Consider the following 17,864-nt stretch of genomic DNA (forward strand, 5'->3'; position numbering starts at 1 on the left):
GTTTATTATGTGAACGATTCCTTAGAATAATTAGAATAATAACCATTGGAATAATTCTTTAAAAAATCCTTTTAAAAAAGCATTACAAAAGACAGGATATATTGTTCTTTAACAATCAGTGACACCTTTTCATCATGCGGCTGAAATAGAATTTCACTGACTAGTGACTGGAACTGAGTTTTCATTTTTAGCATAGCATATTTGTTTAAAGATTATTATTTTACTGCTCGAACCTTGGAAAGCCTTCTTCGGGACTTTTTCAATTGAGTACTTTGGTTGTATTTTAATTCTGAGCGAAGTAACAAGAAATATCTTTCAAATCTCATTTATGGAAAGAACTCCTGCTGTAATGTACAAAAATTTCCATCCAATGAGAATCCATGGTTCTTATATTTCTTTAACATCAACCATACATATCGAAAAAAAGTGAGAATGTTTAGCAATTTAAACTCACTTAAGTTTTAGGTCTATGAATGACATCACCATTTGAAGAATTCCAACATGCTGCTGGATTATTTACCATTTTTGTAAAGATATCTCTCAAAAAGATCAGGCCGACTGTTGAATCTTCGCCGTAGTTAAACTTAAACGGATGTATAAAGTGTAAGTCTAAGCTATAGTAGAGAAGAAGACGATCGCTTCTTCTCACGAGATCGCTACCGACATCTCCAGGCATGTAGATTCCTTTTAAGTTCTCAACGTCAGTGGCAAGCAACCTTATAATAGTCGGAACAGCGATTTCAAGAAACACGGTTTTGTTTTTAAACACGTGTGAAAGTTCGATAAAGTCTTTTGCCATGTGCCGCGGAATATAAAAAATGTCAGAGCGTTCACCGTAGCAGGTGTAGTTCGCAAATGACTTCATGATTAGTCCTTTTCCGTAAGTGTTTTTAGATTTCATTAAACGGTTTACATGACGTTTATATGTGTTGAGTGAGCTAATTTTCTGCAGGGCTTGAACGCACGATTGTAAACCAAATGGATCTTTCCAAAAATCCCAATCGTCTCCTGATGAATTAATAAACTTTCCAGACTTGTAAGGGAACTGCGGACCCTGCCATAACTTTTTGAGATTAAAACTCTTTAGGTTCCAAACGTTAAGCAAAACGTCATCGCTGAAGGTCAAATAACCAGTGTAATTGGGATGTGTGCGCATCACTTGAGCAGCACATTCATCATAGCTAAAATATCCTTTATAAGTTATTGAGTTAATCATTGGATAAATAGACGCCGAGTTATTAGGTCCGCAGAGTATGATGTTTGAAAAAACACCTTCGTACATGTTTAGAAGTAATGGAATATGATCGTAGAGAGGAACGTTAAACGTGATCAGAAGAAGAACTTTACGGAATTTGTATTTTAAACAAGGATTGTGAGTCTTATTAAGTTTAAACGCATGAAATTGTTTTGGTTTAATATCCATTTCTAAATGTAAATATTCGATATAAAGAATTACAAACCCTGCAGCAACACAAAAATTGAATAGCCTAACTTTGCACTTCTTCATTTCAATTGGTCCGCTAAAAGATATGCAATAAATTATTATTTAATAATACATCATCATTAACTTCCTTGTTAATTTATTAAAATTGTTAAACTTTATTGTTATTAAAATTATTTCATGAAATATATTACAATAAGTTAAAATATTTTTTATGCTTTTAAATAATTTAAAAAGGACAAAAATAAATGTTTTGTATTTTTTTCTTTTTTAAATTATTTAAAAGCATAACGAAACTTTACAAAGCATTTGGGGTTTGTTCGCTTAATTCACGCTTTCTATAAACTGATAGCTTCATTTTGTTCAATATCTTAAGAGAAGCATATTTCTTTAGGTCTGACATATTTAATTTTCGTGTTAAACATAGAATATAAAGTTTTTCCCAACTTTTACACTCACAAAATAACTTTGTTACTAACAAAATCATCGGCTACAAAAAGTCACCTAATGCATATTGCGCCGCAGCAACCATTTGAAAAAAATAGAATTCCATTTTTTAAACGTCAACTTTTCGTCAGATATATAATTGCGTTTCTAATTTTGACTTAATTTTCTCATTTTTATCATTCCACTTCAATTTTTATCTGTAACCCGTGAACCTGGTTTCTTTACACAAATTTTTTCTGTAACCTATGAGCCTGGTTTCTTTAACTTATTTTTGGATTAATCTATGAAGCCTTTTTTGGTATGAATATAATCGAGCAAGATAAAAAATGAGTAAACATTATTCTTGTGGAAGTTGCAGTTTGGTTGGTTGATATTCCTAAAACTAGACGTGCTGAAAAAATAAAAGATTTATTCCGAAGTACATTTGTTGCTTCATCCTGTTTTTACTCTGATTTCATTTCAGAGTTAAATGCTTTCTGTTCTCACGAATTAGTTGCATAATCAAAAGCAAATCAGTACATCAATGTTTTTCCCTAAACTAAAAAGTTCAAAATTAAGATCGAGGTTTACCATTGGCCTCCAAGTTAATAAATATTATGGTTTGAGGGTTTTGAACAATTAAGTAAAAAGTAGAAAAATCAGTTTTTTTGGGTTGCAGCGTTCTAAAATAAATGAGGCGACTATACTGATTTAGAATGTAGGGTAGATCGGGGTACTTTTGCCCTAGGGGGAAGATGGCCTTTTTGCGTTAGTTCTCTGGTTATGCGCTTCAACGCGCTAGGAATCAAGGGGAAGGTAGGAAGCACTTCTCCCTTTTTTCCTTAGAAGTATCACAGATATCTGAGCACATTGGCAGTGCTGTATCTTTTTATCAATTTTGGATAAGTTGAAGTATATTTTGAACATTTTGTTTGTTGCGATTGCGTTCACTAGTTAACAGTAGTGCTATAGCACTACTGTTGTATGCACATTTTTAATTCATGTTAAACTGTTTGTGATAAAAAAAAGTGATAGTGATAAAATGTTTTTATTGAAACGCTAATTTTATTGAGATACTTAAGCCAGTTTCAAAAAATATTAAATAAGAATTAAGCCTAATAAATCAAATTAGTATTTAATAATTTTGTTAGAGTTTCATACTATATAGGTAATATATAAAGTTATGTAAGAATGTAATAACAGTAAGTAAATTTGTTTTTCTAGTATTAAAAAAATTAAATATGTAAATATGTAATATTAATAAGTAAATATTACTTTTTTATAAAAGTAAATATACCATATAGCATCTATTTTTAAGTTTCAACACACATCAGTTATAAACCTACATACTATAAATCTGTTATATTATACCTATATACTTAGTGAGGAACTATCCTATAGAATAAATGGGTAATTAAGAATTTTGTTAGTGTAATCAAGGTTTCATAATGTGTAAATGTGCTTCATAAGGTAGGAAACTATGTTTGCAAGTCAGAACGAAGAAAAGTGACGCAAGATCGAATGTTACCAGCAGTAATACAAGCTACAAACTATAAAAGATCAATTTGAAATGTTAGTACAGTGTTCAAAATACCACGGAAGACTTTAGGAAGGTATTGCATTAAAATCAATGGATTACCTTCTGCTAGTAATTCAAACTGAGGTGGCTCATGAGAACTCAGTGATTCCTTGCTTTTCTGATAATTCTCCTAAATCAAACAGAAATCCTTGTAAAAAGTTTCGTCTCGTCAAAAGATTATTTTTTGTGTTTAGTTACTGATTTGAATTTGATAATTTGTTTCTATAATATAAGTAAAGACCCATGCACACATGGTTCAATATAAAACACAACTGGAGTAATTAAAAAGAATGTTTATGCAATGTGTTGGCTAATTCTATTTTATTTTCAGCAACTGACATATCCTATGATCTTTCTCCTAAAGAGGTCAGACGCTTTGCGTATACTCTTGCCTACAGCAGAAAATTCCCCAACCATGGACAGTTACAAGTTGCAGGGTGTGATTGGTTTGTAGGATTCTTGAGAGGCATTCAAAACTTTCTATTCGTTCTCCTTAAGCAACAAGTTTAGCCCGCTGCACAAGCTTTAATCAGCATGTTAAATTGCAATGTTAAATTGTTTTTTGACAAAAGTAATGTTTTGACAAAGTTGAAAGTGACCCCTACAGACATGTGAAATATTGATGAGACGGAAATCACAACTGTGCAACGACCAGACCGTATCGTTTTTCGTAGAGGCTTTCCCCAGATAGGTCAAGTAACATATGCCGAAAGGGCAGCATAAGTGACAATGAATTTGGCGGTTAATTCAATTGACAATACTGTGTGCCGTCATATTTTATCTTTCCGAGAGTTAACTTTAAGTCCCACTTTATTCGTGATGGACCAATAGGGTGTGATAGATCAGCCCATTCCTCAGACTGGATGATTGAAAAACTTTCTTAAGTATATCAAACATTTTGCCACTCACACACGTTGCTCACGCAACCGTCCTTGACTAGTTTTCATTGACAACCACATTTTGCAAAGAAAATGGGATTACAGTTTTATCCTTTCCAACACACTTTAGCCATAAGCTAAAGCCATTGGATAGAAGTGTTTAAGGTCCTTTTAAAAAGTTTGTTAACTCAGCGTGTGATGCGTAGAAAACTGTAAACAAACGACCTATGACTATATATGATGTACCTGGATAGTAAGAACAGCACTTTCTAATGCTATAACTCCAAGGAACATAATGAGTAGCTTCTAAGTAAGGATAGTTATCCATTTAGCATAGATTTTTTTTCAGAAAGTGACTTTTTGCTGTCGTATATATCAGATAGGTCCGGATGTTGATTTCACCTTTGCAGATTACAACACTTCCAAACAAACAAATCTCAATAAATCGATTACCTCTCTGTCTACTTCAGAGGAAGAAAAGTTTCCAGAATTAAATGAAGTATCAGGTGCCACTCCTAACCCATTATTTTTACCGTCTCCTGAAGTAAGGCGTTTTGAAAAAGCCAAGCCTAGTAAACAGAGAACAAATGGGCCAAAAAATCGGAAACGAGTTCCTGCTACATTAATAGATACCCCTGTTAAGAAAGCCTTGGAACACAAACAGAAGACATCAAAAGAAAAAAAAGAAAGGGCTTTGAAATAAATAAATAAGACAGGTACTAAAAAACTAATCTCTGCCAATGTAGGTGATCCAAATAATTCTAAAGCCAGCTACCAATGTAGGTGATTCAAATAATTCTCAAACTTAGAGGAAGAAACCGAATAAAAAAGATGAGGAAGATGGCGTTGAAAATGAGAACGAAGATGCTTTTTTGTATTAGATGCCTCAAACCTTTCTTAAACAGTCTTCCAGGTGCAGAGTAGAATGACATGCTTAGAAACAAAACTCAAAGATCTATTTTATGAATGTTTATACTGTAATGATCTTTTAGTCCCATTAGATAAAGAAAGTGACTAACCTGTGACCAAATATTATAATATATGTAACCATATTAAATGCTATAATAAAATAATCATTATTTATATATAATTGTTTTCACTGTATGCACCTTTCTTACCTCAAATTTAACTAGAAATTATTTTGAGGGCCAATCTGCCCCAGCTTATGACCAACTTACCCCAAGTAAGGGGCACATTACATTTGTGCCCAAGTAAGGGGCACAAAGCATTTTAAAAATATTCACAAACTTATATAAGCTTTTAATAATACACTTTTTTATTGTATGTAGTTTTAACAACCTTCTCCCATAAAGAAACAAAATAAAACACGAAATGTGAAAAAGTTAGGAATTAAAAAAAGAAATCGGGCTAACGCGCCCCGCTCTACCCTACTATGTAACTTTTCTAAATGGTGAACATTCAGTAATGAGTAAAAGGAACATTTTCAACTAGATATTTAAGCAAAAGAAAAGTGTTATCAAGATCGCTAGGATGCATCCGTTATGGGACATCATAAGATAAAAGTTTCATTCTATAACCATTTGACATTGAATCTGGTAAAATGGTATTGTAACGCCATAGCATTCAAAGTATGCGTCTTTTTTATGTTTTTTTTCCCAATTTTTTCATTTTTCTTTAGTTTGTAATTTGATTGTTAAAAAATTTTCTTACCAGGCGTTGTTGATTATTAAGATGATAGTCGGTTCGGCATCCCGTTCGACCGCCGAACTTGTAATTTGATAAAATTTTTCGGTTCTTGAACCCGTTTGGGTATAGACCCGTTAAATACCCGATATCCCGATAACCTGAAGCAATGATCGAACGGGTTAACAAGCACCGACAGCTAAGGAACCGAAACCGATAAATTATCGGGTACCCGTTCAATAGCTGAATTTTTAAATACCCGAAAACCCGAACCCGTTTGGTTTTCGGCTTTATCACCGTTCGGGTCCTGAAACTTAGTAAAAGATTTTTAAAAATTGCAAAAGTCGCAAAGCAACAAAAACTTGCTACAAGATTTGCTTACGGTAACTTTAGCATCTTTGGAAGAAATCTATGAAAAGTACTAAAATTTAAAAAAGATACTAAACTAAACTTATTTAAGCTGGGAGTTAATTAAAGAAGTATTTAAATAAACAGATTGAGTTCACAGTTAACTAAATAACATTTGTAAATGAAACAGTTTAAATGATTTTAAAATAAAAGCAGTTTTGTTACCATAAGTTAACTTTTTAAACACATTAGTTGCCTTAGTCATCAAAGAAATGAAACACTGGCAAATCTTGCATTTTCACCTTTGAATTTTTACCATACACTGATTACAAAATAAACATTTAAAATTTGGAGATGTACTGCTGGTTTTCATGAATTTTTTTTTTCAATGTCATATATTTCCATAACAATCTTCACCAGAAAAAGAAACAGAAAAGAAATTACTACAATCAAAAGACTTTTCCAAACTTATATTTTTAAGCTAATCATTGGAATCTGAATCCTTATTTAACATCATGGCTGGAAGAAAACAATATCTCCAGACTTTCATTTATTTCATTATAATTTTCTTTGTCTACAAGTGTGCTTGAGTGAAGGTTATTGCCAGAATTAGGTGTCTCTATGTCAAATTTTAGAGCAGTTTAAAGCAAGTTTAATTGCATCAACAGGGGCTTCCGTGATGTCATTATCAGGCTCCTCAATTGGAATTGATGAAGAGCTTTTTGTTGCTGAATTAAATTTGAGCAGCATTTTTCTCTCAAACGAAGAGTAGTTGCTTTTGATGAAGAACTTTTTCAGCCTTCAGAGTATCCAGGCGATTTTTTCTCTTTGTGAGTGTCAGGCTGGTAGCGGTAAGCAAGCGCTCTGAGGATGCTGAACTTGCAGGAATGTTCAGGATAGCAAAGGCAGTATTGTAAAGAATTCAATTGACGTTCCGTTTTGTCACCCACAATTGGATTGGCTTTCCAATCCGTGCAGAAACTGCCTCAACGTCTTTTTCATAGACAAAAATTCTACTATCAATCCAATCGCGCTCTTCTTCTGCTTCTTTAGCTGGATAAAGATCAAAGAGAAGCTTCTAAATTGTGAGTACCGAAGGCTATCGTTGATAGGGAATGGTTCCATCTCCGAGTCTTCCTCCCCACTTTGTCAAACAAAATTGACGAGAGATATTTGAAAGCTTTTTCAGAATTCTCGACCAAATTCTGCAGAGTGAATTTAGTTTCTTTAAACTTGGCTTTCAATAACATGGCGTATTGGTCGGAAAGATATAAAAAGGAAATAAAATAGTCAAACTTTTATGGGCCAAAAAGCTGACTTTAAGGGTTGATAGTCAGTTTTATTGGTACTTCAACTAATTTTTATTGAGTTTGTATCCTAATACTTACAACTTTTTGTATTTTTGGAGTTATTCACAACGATAACTCCCATTTCTTTTAACTATTCGAAACTGATTGCATTACTTCAGATCATCTGTAGCACTTATTTATATTAGCCACATTAGACGTAACTTTTGACAACTGGCATGTCTAATGATAGATTGGGAACTTGCACAAAAGTAGACTACAGCAAGTTACATCGCTTTTTTGACTGATAATATTTTTAAATAATTTTTCACTCACATTTGTAACAGGTGTCAAAATAGTTGGCAACCATGTAGACAGCCTGTCTGGAATTCTTCGAAGCTTTTTGCAATCCTTGAAGGCAAAAAGCACCCTGTGTAAAATTTACGATTAATAAACAAAGAAATTGCAACCTTTCTAACATTATTTCAAGAAACGAAAAGGAAACAATTCTGAAAACACACAATGACCCTTTACAATCGCTTTTGCTGGTTTTAGCATTCCTTGAATTATTCGTAACAGGCAATCAGAGTTGAGCATTTCAAATAAAGGTTGAGATAATTTTGCCAACCAGATTGCATTTTTAAATTCTTGATAAATCAAGATGACAAGTTGGACATGAAATTGCAATAAATATCCGAGAGCAGTGAATCCCTCCAAAACCATGAGGAAATATATTAAATTTTTTTTAACAACCAAAAGGCCAAGTGAGAATATAATTATTGCGATTATTTAAATAATTTCTCGGATTCCATGTTCAGGGTGCTTATGGCTGAAACCAAGTTTTAGCTCTCTTCAATCACTCCTTGCCCCCGCTTAGCGGTCAATTTTGGTTGAAAATGCGAAAAAACCCTAAGACATTACTAATACACTATAACTATAATAACAATAAAAACAGTATTTATTTGCAGAAAACATCAATAAAACTTAATTTTTTTTTTTTTTTTTTACTTTCTTACAAATCTCTGTATCTTCGACTTCAGACTGATCACTTTCTGTTTCCATCTCGGGTAGAGAAATCAATGGTTTCTCCAAGATCAAAAGTATTGCTGTAGACAGAGGATTACGTTTTCTCATTTTCAGCTGTTTTTTCAAGGATTAGTGAAAATGATAAACAAAAATTTTTTTTTTTTTTTCATTTTTACACCATAATATTTGGAAGAAAATGACTCGTTTTTTTCATAAAAAAATTGCATTTTTTGGACAAAAGCGCCAATTTGCGCCAGTAAAAGCTGTTGAAATGTAATTGTGCATACTGATATATATATATTTTTTTTAAAACTTAAATTGATTCCTCTTGACTTTTCAAAAAAGTTAAAGTTTCTCATTCAAATTCAGCCTTTTTTAAGAACATAAAAATTTCAAAAATATACCTTTATTTGTTTTGAATATATTTCTTCATAATAAATATTGACACCTTTCAATAGCTTTTTACTGTGGATAACTATTCACTCAATCATTTACTAATTTAAAAAGTTTATTGTTATTAAGAGCGTAAAATTTGCGAAAAAAGCTAGTTCGGCATGAACATAGTTTTCATTGATTTATTAGAAATTATGGACTAATATTTACTAATCATTAAAATGGAAAGTGCCGTTTTTGACCATTGTGCCGCCAAGAAGTGATTACGGAGCTAATAATTTTAATCGTTTTTATCAATGAAAACCAAAAAATTGCAAATATGGGATAGCGGTTTTTATGAGGATTTTTTAGGGAAGTATTTGTAAAACTTTATGATACTTTTGTTTGGAAAGAAGATTTTTGTAATTTATTGTTTTGTTTGTTGCGAAAAAGCTTTATTACCATTGTGTGGTTTAGCAAAAATTATCCACTCCGGAATAATATCATAAAACTCAATGTAGTTTTGTCGCAAAGCATTCTGGGATGTTCTGCCGGACCATTGAAATTTTATAATATTAAATAGCAAATATTTTCTTTGCATATATCTAAAAGAATTTTGATCTTAGCAATATCAATGCTCTCATTTTATGCTGCTCTAAACTGTGGAAATAAAATTAAAAACTGCTGTAAAGATATTTCGTTTTTTCGTTTTCCTAAAGCCTAAAAAAGGCAAGTTCCAAAAATTTCAATCTGATTCTATTATTATTTAAGATAAAGTGAACAAATAAACTTTCTTCTTTGGAGAATGTATGGAAATGTACAACTTCGATGATAAAAGAGTTTTGCTTTAATCTTACATTAAAACTCAACCTGTTACCCAGCCTTTTTAATTACCTTATTAGAAACAATAGAGCAAGTTTTAGGAGTAATATCACGAAATAAATTCGGTTGCCTATTAACATCCAATAATATCAAAACTTCAAAATTTTCATTCTTCAAAAAATTTTCTTTCTCTCCTCGTTTTAACCATATTTTCATTGAATTTAGTTTTTGAATAATTCAGTCTTCTTATATAAAAAAATAAACTTACATTAAACTATGGGTGGTCCAATATAAATTCTTATTTCTTAAAACTATATTGTTATTAGAATTTCGTAGAAATTTTAAATTTGTTGATTTCTTAAAAGTTACAATTTTAATAAGTATTTACAAACGTAAACCTCATTCTATTACATCTGCGGCTGCTATATGCTCAGAGCAATAAAAAATTGAAAATATTTAAATTAGGGTTAATCGTTTTCTTTTTCTTTTTTTTTTTTTTTTTTTTTTTTTTTTTCAGCTTTTAATTTGGTGTCAAGGAAAACAGGAGACTCCACATACTGTACGCACATTTTATGAAGAGAGTTTTTGTGATTTGAGAAAAGGAAAAAAAGTTCTATTTTTGAATGTCTTAAAGGTTTTGCGATAACCATTACACCTCATTACTAACAGCATTTTTGCAAAAAAATAACAAAAAATAGCTTTCTATCCCAGCATCTCCGCGGTTATTTGACCGATCTCAGTATCTAAATAGATTCTAGTTCCAGTTTTTACAAGATTTTTTTTATATGGTCAAAGTGTGAGCACAACATACCAGATAGAGAAACGCAGGCATAAGCATCAGATTTGGAAGACTGCGCGTAACGTTAATCGTTTAAATCCCCATAAATTTTTTTTAAAAATGAATTGCTTGATTTTGGAGTTTTCTAAAAAAATAGCTGAGTAGTAATTTTTTTAGTTAAACGAAGAAGAAAACCTTTTGACTAAAAGAAAAACAACCTTCTGTTCAATCTTTTCCAATCTTTGGCAGCTCTCCAAACATTCTTACTTTACAGCAAGAAAACTAAAACCTCTTTTATCAACGGAGTTGTGCATTTCCAACACAATATACTTACTTTCTAAAAAAACTAACATTAATCTTCCAAAATACTTGAACTTTAGGATAAGTGGCCGAAAACTGCCTTTGTCTAACAACATAACTTCTAAGAAGAAAGTTTTCTCTTTCACTTTATCTTAAGTGAATTGTTTTAATTCTAATTTTAATTCTAATTCTAATTTCTGAAGGTAAAAAGTTTGTAATCAACCAATATCCCATAATTCTAAATGTAAACGCTTTCTTATAGAATTTTTGATATAGTTTTTTTTTATTTATTTAAATTTTTCAATTCCAATTAGAAATCAAGATTTTTTAAAAATTCAATAAGAAATCAAGATGAAAAACATTTACTGTGTGATAACCCCTTCGTCTAAACATTTTTTTTTTTTTTTTTTTAGAAAGTTCAAAGTTTTTTTATGTATAGATATTGAATCGGTTATTACTAAACGTTATGTTTTTAGACAATAAAAAGTGACATTGTCAGCTTTTGGCTTATTGTTTCAGTATTAAAAGTTTTTTCATTAAAGAAAAAAAGGTATATTTACAAAATCTTACAAAAGATGCAGAGCTTTTTAGAAAAAAAGATGACAATTTGGTCATTTCATCAGCATTAATATCTTAAGAGAATTGAAGAGAGTTTACATGGTTAGTGACAAAGAACTAATGTCAGAGTATTGCTGGAGAATTAGTCGAGATAAATTAGCAAAGGTTATTCGAGATAACTCAGGAAAAGTTTACAAAAGTTAGAACTACTTGTAAAAGTTTCTCGCAAATTGACTTTTTTTGAGAAAAACATTACTGGCTTCAATTCTTTTTAGTCGCTTCAGTTTACATTAATGAATCGATAAAAAGCTTAAAACATAACATTTTTTGGAAAAACGCTGAAACATTTTGGATAGTTGTACAGTGCCAGCAACTAAACAAGTAGTTATGGCAAACGTATTCTTATGCAGCTAAATAAAGTGGCATCCCGTATGATCCAGAATGACTGCATTCTTTAAGTAGAACAAACCATAATATTTATTCATAAAAGAAGCCTATTCGAACAATAATACGTCTAAATTTTCGACAACGGTAAAAAACATATTCAGTAAAATGGAAGCAGGATTTAAATCAAAATGTAGGCTGTAGGTTTATTTTTTCCATTAAAACACAGTAGTTAATCCAAGCTTCAATAAACAATTTAATTTTTTAAGTATGAAATTCCCCAGAGCTTAACTTAATTCAAAAGAATATGAAGTAATAAAAGTAGCTATTCAATTCATGAAAGCGTATTTATTATCTTGTCAGTCATACCCATATTTATTATCATGTCGTATCAAAGCGTATTTATTATTATGTCAGTCATGTTCATAAGGTTTGTAAACTTGCTTAAATGCGATTCGTTTGCATTAACTTTATTAGAGTCGACGTTAAAAATGGTCTTAAGACCGTTCGGCTAGAGTAAATCTTAAGATTGGGTCAAAAACTAACCGTAAGCTATTCAGAATAAAAGATTTTGAATTTATTTAACCCTAACCCTACTTTTGTTTATTATTAAAAAAAAACATTTTTTCTCTCTTCTCGTTATTATCATATTTTCATTAAATTTAAATTTTGCATAGATAAAAAGTCGAATTACATCAAAGAATCAACTTACATTACAATGTTTGTGACAGAATAGAAATTCATACTTTTGTCGATTTCGTTGGCGCTGTTAAGTTGTGGGCTTAATGGAGCTGAACGATTAATACATGGTTAAATGCACCTAATAATTTAAATGCGCATGCTCATGACATGGACATGAACATTTTCAAGAATCAAATAGCGGAACTTCGAATGCGTAATTTCAAAGTATGCGAATAAATTCTAAATGGCATCTTGTTAAACAGATTGATATTAGAACTTAAAAACTCAGGGCACCAAATATGTAGTAAAATACTTTTCAGATTTTAAACAAGCAATATTCTGAGAACATTTAACTGGTATAAGTTTTAAAAAAAAAGCTGCGCTGTTAAAATTTCATATACGTCTAACTCTTTTTAATGACAATTAGCCTACTGTCAATTTCAGTTTTAGCTTGTTTTCATGTTTCGGAGTTCTGAGTTGCTATTTGCTGATGTATATAAATATATATATATATATATATATATATATATATATATATATATATATATATATATATATATATATATATATATATATATATATATATATATATATATATATATATATATATATATATATATATTAGTGTACCACCCCGGAAACCCTCTTCTGTTTCATGGAGTTGAGGCATGGATGAAAAACGGATGAAGTCTATTTGATGTAGCAATGAATGCGATTGATTGGGCTGGAGTTTGCAAATTAGAGAGTATCTTCCTTTTAGATAAGTTTTCATCAGCTTATAATAAAAAATTTATAAGTATTAGAGAGACAATGATTTGGCGGTTTTTAAAAAGTCAAAGTGGCCCAGAATCAGAAAGTGTTAAGAAAACGATCAAAAAAATGTTTAAAGAATATGGATTAAAAATTACCATTAAATTCAATATAAAAATTGTTAACTACCTGGATATCACTTTGAATCTAAACAATTCCACTTATCAACCCTATAGAAAGCCAAGAAATCAAATAAACTATATACGTAAGGAATCAAACCACTCTCCGATTATTATTTAGCAAATACCCATTTCATTAAAAAGCAGATTATCGAGACTTTCATCCATCGAGAAAACATTTGGCAAAGTGTATTAAGTGTTATGAACAGGCATTAAATAAAGGAGTTTATAGTTATAATTGTTATGTAATAATACTCCTAATAAAATCATCAAGAAATATAATAGCAAGCGTAATGTTTTATGGTTCAACCCACTATTTTTCAAAAATGCCATCAAAAAAGTTGGGAAATCGTTTCTTGATTTAGTAGACAATTATTTTCCAGCAAAGCATATTGTGAGGAGGGAAAATGAGAATATTATAAACATCATCTTCAAGTTTTACCCGACTTAAACATATTACATTCGAACGACACATATCTAATGACATAAAAAATAAATAAGTCCCACCATTAATGTTTAAAACTGTTTTCGCAAACACGACTTGAAACACAATGGTATGATTTTAGTTAGTAAAGTTATGGAAAGTTCTGCTGCCATTTGATGTAAAGACTAATAAAAAGAAAACTTGTAAAACCTGTTTTAGATAATCATGACTCAGAAAATGGATTTTAAAGGCTTTTTTTAAAAAATATTTTTTAATGTTTTATTAAAGCAGCAATTTCTTTTGGATTTCACAACTTTTTCTCTAAGCAAGTTTGTACTTTTGGCAAATCAATATCAATATATTTCGTGTTAAGAATGTTACAAAAAACACAGGTAATTGCAAATAGTAATTCACTAATAAAACGCAATGACCTAAATAATATAAACAAAAGATAAGAGAAAAGCATAACAAATAAACTAGTCACATAGTAAAAATAGAGCTTTACAAAAATTTATAAGTAACACTTATAAAACAGACTTTAAAAGAGTTAAAACATAGGTCAAATAGTTATTATAATGCATTCACATATACATACATATTTACACATATAAACAAATAAGAAATTATAAAATGTACATAAACATAAAGAAAAAAGTTATAGAGGTAATGAATAAAGTTAAGCTTAACTTTAGAGGTTATGAAGAAAGTTAAGCTTAACTTTTTAGACAGAAATCATAGAGAGACTTTAAGAACAGGTTCTTGGATCTAAGGATAAAAACTGTTCGTAGGGTATACGGAAGGGTGTTCCAAGAAAGCATTCATTGATAAGTAATGGAATTTATTCCGTGTTTGGTTTTCTGTTTTTGTGGGATGGTTAAGTTGTTAAAAGTGACTGATCTTAGGTTATGCCCACACGTTTTCCTACTATTAAAGTAGCTACGATATATGGAAGGACGGAGACTGTTGTTGATCCCAGACAAATGAATAATTTAGGAACTGGATTAAATCATAGAAACGAAGAACTTTGGATTTAAGATACAGGATTTCAGTAGGGAAGTTTCTTGGGCTGAAATGAATTATTCGTATAGCTCTATTTTGAAGCAAAACAATTATAGAAAGACAGACAGTTTTAGATTGTCCTCAAACTTGTCATGCATATGGTAAATGTAAACTAAATTGAGTTCAAAATTAACATAGTGTCGAGTTTTTGCTAATATGCCGTTAGAACGGTTTAATTTGAGAGTAAGGTTATTTATGTGTGTTTTAAATATAAGTTTCTCATCTATCACAACACCAAGATAAGTTATTTTGTTAGACAAAAACAGTTTTCGGCCACTTATCCTAAAGTTCAAGCATTTTTGAAGATTCATGTTAGTTTTTTTAGAAAGTAAGTATATTGCGTCTTAAATATTACTATTTCTGTTTCTTTAGTATTTAATGAGATTTTGTTTGCTCGGAGCCATTGAACAAGACTGGCCATATCCTAATTAATATATTTATTTAGTTTTTTGAGAGAGTTTGTTATTTATTAAAGATTTGTATCATCAGCAAAATAATACTTATTTGAATGTTTGATAGAAAGATTAAGATCATTGATATAAATGATAAAGAGAAGAGGACGCAAAATGGATCCCTGAGGAATACCAATGCAAACGCTTTTAATTTCTGAGAAGATACTATTTAAAGTAACAAACTTTTGACGATTGGAAAGGTATGATCATAGCAGCCGAGAGAAATTTCGGGCCCCGGGGAAGTCTTTTTAAGGGGCCCTGATTATGATCAATTATATACCCAGGACCAAAAGAAACGTGCTCTGGTCATTGAAAATTTAAAATAAAAGTTAATTAAATCTTTTACAAGTGAAAACTATTTAAATCTTTTAAAAATTACTTTAAAAAATTATTTGTACCTACACGGGGCCCCGGGAATCTTCCCCGTCCACCCCCCCTCCTTTCGGCGGCCATGTGTATGATTTAGACCATTGCAAGGGTATGCCGCGTACACCATAACAGTTAAGCTTTGATAGGAGAATGTCATGGTCTACGGTGTCAAAACCTTCTTGTAAATCAATGAAAACCTCAAAAGTAAAGTTTCCATTATCAAGAGCAATTCTTATACTTTCTGTAATTTCGATAAGAGCGTGAGCTGTTGAATGCTTTTTACAAAAACCAAACTGGTGTTTATATAAGCATTGATTTTGATTAAGGAAGTTGTTTAAGTTATTATCCATAACTTTTTCAAAAATTTTGCTTATAATAGAAAGAAGAGAAATTGGATGAGAGTTGGTACAATCAACCGTAGATGGTTTTTTGTGGAGTGGAATAACTTGGGTCAACTTGAAGACATCAGGAAATGTTCCTTTTCAAAATGAATTATTTAAGATGATACTTAGTGGTTTGCATAGAACTTTTGACACCATTTTCAGAAGTTTTGTCGGAAGGCTGTAACCTTCTATGATGGTGAAATATATATTGTCGAGGGTTTCCTCTTCAGTTATTGTTTGCACATAAAAAGAGTTGCTGTTAGAATTGGTCAGATACTTTTGAAAGTTGAATCTAGAATTTGGAATTCCATTGGATAATTTTGAAGCAATCGTAGTAAAGAAATTGTGATTAGAGATAGCTGTAGGATTAGTTTCGCATTTGTTGTTGATCAGTATGCTTGTTGGATGACAACTTTTACTTGGCTTTACATTTATCAACTCTTTTATACCTTTTCAGGTAATTTTTATATTATCGATATTGTGACTAAAAAAGTTTGTTTAATATTCCTTTTTGCTAAACTTTGTAAGGTTGTTTTTACAGTTAAGATATTGTTTAAACTTTATAAAGAGTTTAAACAATATCTTTATAGTATAAGCAACCTTATGAAGTTTAAAAAACTTTTCTTTCTTTTGATTTTAAATATTTTTTATGAAGATTATTTTTAATTGTCATTAACTTTTAGAATGCCTTTTGTTAACCAAGGTTTATAATCATTAGTTTGTTATTGTTTTTGTAAGGGACATGTTTGTTCAAAATACAATCAAAAATTTTTAAAATATCTGCTGCACATCGATATTTCTGTTCGTTTCGGGAGTTTGTTTGCAACGACACTATTAAATGCTGTTGATATATAATGCTATTAAAAACAATACCATTAAACGAGACTTTGTAATGTATTAATGTACAAAAATCTGCATTGTATCAACATACGATGCTATTAGTAACGATACAACTAAACGAGACGTTTTATTGTATTAATATACAATGGTATTATTAACGATACTATTAAACAAGCTTATTAAAGTCTGCTTAAATCATATACTTACAAAAATATTTTATTTAGCATTCTGCAAAAAAAGTAACTAGAAAGAAGTTGAAATGGAGCAATTCTTTTCGCTTTCTGTTTATTGGACTTGAACTAAGAAAATGAAAGATTTATGAGCAAATGTTTTTACCGCACAAAGAAATCAATAAAATAGCCTAAGGCAATTAGAGATGCTAATACCGAAAAACTGATTTATGATTGAAAAAAAAGTGGTAACTTTAAGTAAAAAGCACGTGTTTTGAATTCAGCAAAAGAAATAAACACAAGCTAATAAAATTTCAACAAAATCCAAATGACCTAAAAATGATGTAACCGGAAATATACAAATTGAAAATAAGTACTTAATAATGTTTATAAACAAAAGTTTCAGAAAATATATATATAAATATATATATATATATATATATATATATATATATATATATATATATATATATATATATATATATATATATATATACCTATATACACCTTACACTTATATAAAATTGCCCAAATGAAGCCAAACTCTAATCATCCTTTATCAGTCCCAATCATGTCAAAACAGCCAGAGAGGAACCAAAAGAGATGTTCAAAGTGCTTCTTAATCTTTGGCAAAGGGCTTCCAGACAATTGCACTGATAGAACCTGTTGTGATCCGCCTAAGTATATAACCCTTAAATATTCACAGGTCTATGAT

The 17,864-nt window shown here is 30.5% G+C and overlaps 1 protein-coding gene and 1 pseudogene across 1 annotated transcript; one reads left to right on the forward strand and one right to left on the reverse strand.

Moving 5' to 3' along the window:
* Positions 1 to 41: 41 nt before the first annotated feature.
* On the reverse strand, positions 42 to 12,612 carry LOC149878045 (uncharacterized). The gene is made up of 2 exons (XM_090073092.1): positions 12,555 to 12,612; positions 42 to 1,520 (listed from the first exon to the last, which is right to left on the reverse strand). The coding sequence occupies exons 1-2, from the start codon at positions 12,584 to 12,586 to the stop codon at positions 455 to 457; spliced, it is 1,098 nt and encodes a 365-aa protein (XP_089929218.1). The 5' UTR covers positions 12,587 to 12,612; the 3' UTR covers positions 42 to 454.
* On the forward strand, positions 4,176 to 4,720 carry LOC149878046 (uncharacterized; annotated as a pseudogene).
* Positions 12,613 to 17,864: the final 5,252 nt, after the last annotated feature.

The sequence above is a fragment of the Hydra viridissima genome, unplaced genomic scaffold (genome assembly GCF_058129835.1).
Source record: "Hydra viridissima isolate aposymbiotic clone 2 unplaced genomic scaffold, HvirCarnegie_v1 scaffold_15, whole genome shotgun sequence".
Classification (NCBI taxonomy): Eukaryota; Metazoa; Cnidaria; class Hydrozoa; order Anthoathecata; family Hydridae; genus Hydra; species Hydra viridissima.

Coding starts and splice junctions, on each gene's coding strand:
- LOC149878045 (XM_090073092.1), bottom strand. CDS start 12,586: ATGAATTTCTATTCTGTCACAAACATTGTAAT. Junction 1,521..12,554: donor TCTGTCACAAACATTGTAAT/GTAAGTTGATTC, acceptor CATATCTTTTAG/CGGACCAATTGAAATGAAGA.